General features: G+C 42.3%; 1 protein-coding gene across 1 annotated transcript in view; it reads right to left on the reverse strand.

The window, feature by feature from the left end:
- SLC18A2 (solute carrier family 18 member A2) overlaps nt 1-4,411 on the reverse strand; it is a 32,700-nt gene extending 28,289 nt beyond the window's left edge. The window contains exons 1-3 of the mRNA XM_063338364.1: nt 4,308-4,411; nt 4,048-4,184; nt 1,903-2,254 (exon numbers count right to left, since the gene is read on the reverse strand). Coding sequence (XP_063194434.1) covers nt 1,903-2,254; nt 4,048-4,168 — 473 coding nt within the window. The 5' untranslated portion in view covers nt 4,169-4,184; nt 4,308-4,411. The remainder of the gene's footprint in view (nt 1-1,902; nt 2,255-4,047; nt 4,185-4,307) is intronic.
- Between the last annotated feature and the right edge of the window lie 3,637 nt (nt 4,412-8,048).

Genomic DNA, 8,048 nt, shown 5'->3' on the forward strand with positions numbered 1-8,048 from the left:
TGAGGATGTGCCCCCTCTATCCCCGCAGCCGGCTCCAGGGGAGAGGTGTGACCCCCTGCCTTGGCACAGGCACCACCAGGCTCCGGTCCCCCGACGCGCAGGCACACAGAGCGGCACCGGCAGGGACACCACCCTCTTGCTTAGGCAGACGTCTACCAGAGAAAGAGCGGAGATCGTATCTACGGTATGACGTAACCGCGCTATCGAAAAAGCCATCGACAACGGAGAGCATATTATTGCCTTTCTCCTGGTTTGGCAGGTTGTGTAAATAATGATACTAACAGAGAAAAGTAAGCATCAATAGGGCAATAATTTAGTCAACTAGGAAAATCTAGAAGAATACTTAAAGAACTATTATGAAAATATTATTTGATGTTCTGTTGCTTTGCCTGTGGGTGAGCTGTCATATCCTCACAAAACAAAACAGAAAATCCAGGTAATAACAAAAATCTGTTTATCTCCTCAACTTGCAGCCATATTTGTAGAAAAGTAATTTTGCAATGGCATACTTATATCTGTGTAGGCGGCACACAGGAGATAAGGTGAAATGAGAGAGGAATGAAACTGTCTCATTTAAAGCTTTTGTGTTTAGATCAATTCCACAGATTGAATTCAGGTTGAATTCACAACACTGTGCGTCAAACCACCGCTGAGCCCTCAGTTGGATACTCTTCTATCAGATTGAAATTAAACACTCAGATAATATATATATATATAAGCTGTAAAATCTAAGAAAGGTAGTTTTGCCTTCAAACCCTGAAATACGTAGCATTAAAAGGCGTTGGTTGTTTTGGTTATTGCCACGTATGCTAAGCATTGACTGCTTAAACAAAAATGTTTCGCAAGGACAAATTTCTGCGGCATATTATTTTCTGAAAGGAAAATTTATTACTTATAAAATAAACTTAAATAAGGAATATGAAAATCAGTGACCTGACTAAATACAATTTGGAGTATATTTCCTGCAGAGATTGATCTCGTATTTGGTTTGGGAGGACTGCAGCTGCTTCTGGGGGGAACAGTTACACAAAGTGCTACGAATAAAATTAAATTAATTCTTGACATCAGAAATTTAAATGATATTATAAATACTTTTTAGTATCTGTGTAAACATCATTAGTACTCAGATTTTTGGGGGGAGGGGTTATAAGTCATTGATATTGGTGCTTATACCCTTTATCCTGGCTCAAATAGATTTTCTATAATGTACCATTTAAACATATTTTGTTGAAGATATCATATTTATGCGAGAATTCAGACAGAACAATTTGAAGGCTGGCCTAGATCGTGTACTGATGGAAATCTGTGATCCACTGAACTTGGTGATGAACACGGCATCAGCAAAGTTTGATGCTTTCTCATTTTTCACTGAAGTCCACGCGAATTTCCCACCAATTCTTACCTCAGATGACTCCGAATCATTGAATACCAAATGGCACCGAGAGCTGCGGGTCTCCGTGAGAGCAAGGGAGGGATCTGAACCCTGCCTACAGCTTCAATATCACGTTTGCCTGATGTAGGTGTAACAGACGTATCGTCAATTCACAGTGCTGCCTAAATACTGAGCGGTAGCAGCTTTTGGCTCCATACAGCCGGACTGAAGGAACTCCAACACCATTTCAGAAAAAGTTTCTAGAAGAACTAGAGAGCTCAGGACTTGAAGGAAAAGTGTATGATACTGAACGTATCAAATGGCTCGTGTGCAGCGTACCAGTTTATTTTTGGACAGGGTAAAGGCATTTAGATCTGTTCATCAATCACTAAAATATTCCTCCAGATAAAGTGAGAAGGCCAGTTAAGTCAGGGCCACAACAGAATTAAAAATACTTGGTTTGAAATACTAGCCTGGACTACAACATCAATGTAAACTCCCACCTGAGTAACGCAGCAGAAATAACGTACCTGTTTGTCAGCGGCCCTATGAAGGGGTTAGTGATTAGCTGCACTGTTGCTTTTGAAGCGAACAAGAGCCCGACTTGAACATTTTCATTCAGCAGGTCCTTATCTTCCTTGGGGCAATCAGATGGGGAAGGAGTCACATTTACTGTCATTTGTTCTGTCTGAGTGTGATGCAGCTCTCTGGGTCGTGTCTTATCAGATTCGTTTCCCGTAACCATCGTCGAGTTGTCGTAGTAGGAGAAGATGCTCTGAAAATTGTCCATCGTTGTTGAGACTACGTTAGGCGTAGTCGTCTGGATTTGTGTGGCATTTTTCTCATGTTTGATGCTGTAAAGGTAACTGGGAATTATTGGCACTGGAAAAACAAATAGAATAATATTGGCATCTTACTATCAGGTTATTTGTAAATGGAATCACTAAATTTTCTTGTTTGCTTTGCCATAGATTAGGAAATACAAGGCTTTCCAACAGAGCATATTAGTAAGGATTTTGAATGGCGGAAACACAGAACTAAAATAGAACTTTACTCAAGGGAAAAAACACACCCATAACTCAGAAGCGCAATTTAAACCAAAAAAAAGTTCTTCTACATTCATCTTTATTTTTTGTCAGTTTTCATAAATATAAGATTTTCTACACAGACATCATTCAGAAAGCAAAATATATCAAAACCCATGTCTGAAGAGTCTGTGTTGCACGTGACTGCCCAAGTCCATTTATCAGATTGTGAAAACATGAAAGATGAGAAAAGCATTGAAACTATTGTAAAACCAAAATATAGAAAATGTAGTAAAACACATTTCCAAAATAAACCACAAAAAATATTGTTTAAGTAACAGCCATAAGGAAGAAAACGTAACGCTCCTGCATTAAGTAATCAGAACTAATGTGTTGATGCTTGCGTGTCTCATTATTTTTTTAAAATTTACATTGAAAAGATCATCCAGAAGGGACCTTCTTTATATGCTTTAGGATCTTAGCTGCAATTTAATTACCTTAATACTTATCTCAGAAATTAGCATTTCAGCATTTGTAAAAACAGATGTCAGGTTCGTTCCGTTTAACCCTAGTGACAGAATCACCCCTCTTTGTCTTGCATCTCTTCCTGCAAAAGCCCACTCCTTCAATAAGTGTGCAAACTATGATAATTTCTAGGGCTTCTAGCACACGTGTTACTGAATAAGTAATTAAATGTTAATACCTGTGTAAGAAAGTATATTCATGTAAAAAAAAAAATCCAAAATCGACTTGATAAAAACATATATGTTTTTAGCTAAAGGTCTACATTGTGGCATCAGCTTTTAAGCTGAAGTTCCCCAAGAAATTTCGGAGTCTGATTCAGAAGCTGACACTGCAGCATCATCCGAGAGCCGGCTCTGCACAGCCCAATTCACCTCCAAGAGAAGCATGTGCATTCATGCGTGTGCCTGTGTGGGCATCCATGAACCACTAGTTTCTCTGAACCCTTGAAAGTCATATAAACATTTGAATTTGACTTCTAAAACTACCTGTGAAAAATGTTTCAGGCATTTTATTTGAGTAGATTCCTAAATCTTGACACTATGCCACTGAAGCCAGTAAAAGTTGCATCTTTGACTTTGATCAAAACTTAGTATTTCATTAAACCAACTCACAGAAGTGCTTTTCGTAAAACCCAGTGAGATAGTTTTCTTATTAATCTCTCATTTTAAGATGACTGGGGAGGGGAAGAGAAACTATCGCAAGGAAACAGGCATCTCCAATGTTATCTAGCCTGTTGTTTCAGTTGCATGACCACAGGAGAAAAAAAGGATGATGAGCTAAAAATACTGTTATCTGTCGTTCTGTGAAGCGTTAGTGGCATTTAGTGGAAAAAAAAAAAAAAAGGAATTATGAAGACCCTTTGATACAATTCCTTATCCTGCAATTAACACAGAAATAGGGCAAGACTTTGATGTGTATGGCAGCGTGTTTGCAATACCTAGAATAACATTTGTGCTTAAAAAAAAAAAATAAATAAAAATCAGTGCTTGGAAATGTTTGGTTGGAGCGCATTAATCGTGCATTTCAGGGAGTACATCTGTCACCGGAGATTATTTCTGGCATAAATCGGGAGGGGAAAAGAAGAAAAAACAACAACAAACCCGCACCAAAAGCCGTTGTACCTACCGACGACCGTCAGCAGCATGTTGTCCAGGAGCAGGGCGATGAAGACGATGAGGAGGATGAGTTTCCTGGACTGCCGGCTCTCCCGGAGCCAGCGGAGGAGGCTGAACTCGCCCCAAGCCATGCTCCCCGGCTCCCGGCTGCAGAGAGACACAAAGGCCATTAGGGGCGACCGGGAACAAGGCGGGGGAGCCCGGGCGGTGTCCCCTCACCCCCCCCCAAACCCCGCCGCCCCGCTCCGCGCAGCCCCCCGCGGAGCGCACCCGGCTCCCGGCGCAGGTCCCCGTCCAGCCGCACGCTGCGAGCCGGCAGGGCAGGAGCGGGGAGGAGGAGGAGGAGGAGGAGGAGGAGGAGGAGGCACCTCTGGTCCCCGTGTGAGCCCAGGGAGCGCTGGCGCAGGGTAGGGGGACTCCCCTCCTCTCCCCTGCGGGGCGACCGGCGGGCGAGCCGGGCTGCGGGCGGGGCTACCGCGGCAACACCGCCTTGTGCCGCCGAGATGCGCCCAAACACATACGGGGAGGGGGGGGAGTCGCTGCTCATACGCTTAAGCAGGCGGGCGGTGTGCTCGATCGGCCAGCCAGAGCGAAATGGTGCCGCTGATGGATTCTTTTTCCTCGAATAAGGAATTTGCACCATTTGGCATTTAAATTGCTCATTTTTCTTGCCGGTACAGAAGTCCGAGTGTTGTACCCAGCCTGTGGCATTTGTTCGTCATCAGGATGAGTTTTTCTTCTCAATCTATGTTAGAAAAGGGATCAACTGTGCATTGAACTGAACAAGAAACACGTTTTAACGAAGACTTCTTTTTGTATAATGTTGTTTTTCATCTCACATAATACACTTTTAGTCACCCAGTACTGAACTCTTGTGAACTGTTCTTTGCTTCACTGTCTTCACTGAGCTTGACTTTTGGTAAAGCCCACTGAATGCAAGGGAAGTCTCTTAAAGAGTTTATTGGTCCCAGAACCAAACGTCAGGCTGAAGCTGACGGCAGCATCGCTACGCAAATCGTTTATTTCTTTAACTACATTGCCTGCTGTGTGTGCTAACGGGTTTAGTGGTGCTCATTTTGAATGCGATATGATTTCATTACCAACACTGGTTTCTTCTGAAGCGATGTTCCAACTTATGCTGGTGCTTCTGTAGCAGCACTCCTTTCATGCTCTAAGCACTCAGTTTCAGGAATAACGAAAGATATTTACACTGTGGAATTTTGCTAATGTGCGTAACAGTAGAAGATAAATGTTTATGGTCTAAATTGCTCTCTTAGGTCCTAATCCATCTCTGGGTGAAGTTTAACAGGCCTTGGGAACGGGAGTAAATTTTCGTGACAGCATGTTATTGGCTATGCGCAGATTTTTCTAAAAATAATGAAAGGTGGGAGAGGATGCGCTGATAGCACATCTCTTTTTTTGCATGTAGGTAGCTTTGATTTTATTTCACGTGTCCACCACATATTATTTTTATATGGGACCTATTATGCTGGTACATGACAAATATCACCCGAGGCCATTAATAAGCTATTGATTCTTGAATGATGGCTTGTAAATTGTTCGTCTTTCCCAATTTTTTTTTAACCAGCAACTTCAGGAGTTCGGCACATTCATGTTTGAAGTTGAATTTCCAAAACAGAGCTTCTGCTTCTGTACTCAGAGGAAATAGAAGAAAAAAAGTACGATCTACTGGACTGGACTGGGGAGAAGTGTTTCGTCTTCCAAGTGTCAGATCCTGAAGGCGTTTGTACAGTAAGTTACATCACTGAGTTGAGAACTTGTGTGGAGCGCAGCAGGAGAACGAGGACACTGGCTCTGCTTAGCAGCAGCAGCAGCATTAATATGGGAACGGGTCTGCCGGTGAAATGTCAATAGCAATATTCTACCAGGAGAACACGGGTCTGGGTGTTTCATATTCCCAGCGGTTCACAGGAGAGTTAACTGCCAGCGGTGCTGCTCTCTCTGTCACCTGCCAGAAAGCAGATGTGGAGAGAAACAACACGCTGCCATTTTCCTGCCGTTTCTGATGAGGGACATGATTATAGAAGCAACTTCCTTCTCTCTCCGTATCAGCTCCGTGACAAGGTGAACCTCCCATTCCCCCACCTCCCCTCCCAGTTCTTTATTCTGGAATATTTCTCCTCTTCATCCGTCTATTGCTGCGATGCTGGTACTCACACCGACAGCACCCGGCCACTCTGCTTTGCTGGACTTTAAATCCCCCCTCTTTTCTGCTCTCCTAGTTCCTCTTGCCTTCAGCCAATTGACTGTTCAACAAATAATGTCAAAATTATATATGCAAAATCACGCCTGCACTGTTAGCATGGGTAGGCATGAGAGCATTTGAATACACTTATTTGCATGTAAAGGTGCCTAATCACGCACAGGTTCTATCTCTTTACTAATCTATCCGATTAAACTGTGGTTACCTCTAGGGAGTGAGCAGGTCAGGAACCTGCCAGGTTTGCTGCTCTGCAGGTGTAAACTGTATTCAGGCAAATAGTGATTCCCCCACTAACATTTATTTATCTTTAATTGATGACTTCGTGCCTACCAAAGAACAAGCAGAAACAGAATAGGAGCACAGCCAAAGCAGCAATTACTTTTGGGAAGCTGTTGATGATTTGGTTTTCCTACTGAACTTTTTACTATTCTATAATCGTTAATTAAGATTGGTCAAATAGGAGGGAAGAAAAGCCACGGGATTTTCCTCCCGTTGTTATTTGAGCTTTCGGTAGAACAGTTGAGCAAATTTCACGCTTCGAAAAACACTAGCCAGCTCCACCTCTTGTTAAGTCTCTACCTTTTATTTGCTTTAGCTATCCCTTCAAGTATACATGTGCTTATTACACCCAGATTTAACATTATCGCTTTACTAATTTTTAATAAGAAATATTTATGAACTCTGAAATAAGTTCCCAAAGCACTTATTTATTTAGGAATCAGGATTTTGAGGACTTAAAAATGCTCCCCTCTGAGTGAAACACCCCTGAGCCATTAGGGCATAGGCTAAAGGCACGGAGCATCATAAAGCTGGTGATGAAAAATATGCTTTAACGTGGTACGTGACTCTTAGGCTTTGGCAGAATGAATGGTAGACTCTCCTGAATCCCCTCTGCGGTGCCACAGAGCCTGCGTAGCCAAGTGAACTATGCAGACAAATAAAATAGCCATAAACACGCGTGCAACAATACGGTAAATGATCACCAGCCTGGAAATGATGTTGGAGAATACTGCTGCTTAGCAGGCAAAAATTTGACCCCATCTGAAAGTTCCTCTGTGGCAAGAGGTCCTGGGTGCTGCCGTGAGACACGGCACGATGTCGTTACAAGCACTGGGGAGAAGTGACATTTTGCCAATTTGCCAACAGGTTCCTTAAATGCTGAAATTTAGAAAAAAATTGCTTCTGGTTCTCACCACCGAGGCTGAGAAATGCACTCCCTTGCCGGCTTTTGTGGGGAAATTAATCCCTTTCAAAGCTGTCTCTTTTTAAGATTTACATTTATTTTTAGCGCTTGGAGTTGGATTTGCAATAATTCATCATTATCTTAGCTTTCTGTATGAATTAATCATTTGCAGTTACTGCTATTGGGGAAAATTCCTGCTATAAATAATTTGTACAATTTCAGTTGGAAGACATACCTGGCAGCTTCTGTTTTACTAAGAACAAGTAGTATACTTAGTCAGCTTTTTCAGCCTTTGTAGCTCTTTCAAGACTTTTTTTTTTTTTCCTTTGTGCCCAACAGTCATGCTACTAATTACTCTGTAGTAAGCCTGTGTGGTAGGTAGTTCCACTGAATAATGCATCTCCCCTTCTCCAGGCGCCGAGGATATGCGTTGTGTTTTAATCTTCTGCCATGTAGCCTGGAGTGAGTATATGTGTGAATGTGTGTATTTATATACGTACGATTGCTCACTGTGGCAGGTAATGTTCAGGGGAGAGAGGAAAAAAAGTGGAAATTTTGCTTTCAAGAGGGCCACTCATCAATTAATCCATAATGCTAAACATTT

The sequence above is a fragment of the Chroicocephalus ridibundus genome, chromosome 6 (assembly GCF_963924245.1).
Source record: "Chroicocephalus ridibundus chromosome 6, bChrRid1.1, whole genome shotgun sequence".
NCBI lineage: Eukaryota > Metazoa > Chordata > Aves > Charadriiformes > Laridae > Chroicocephalus > Chroicocephalus ridibundus.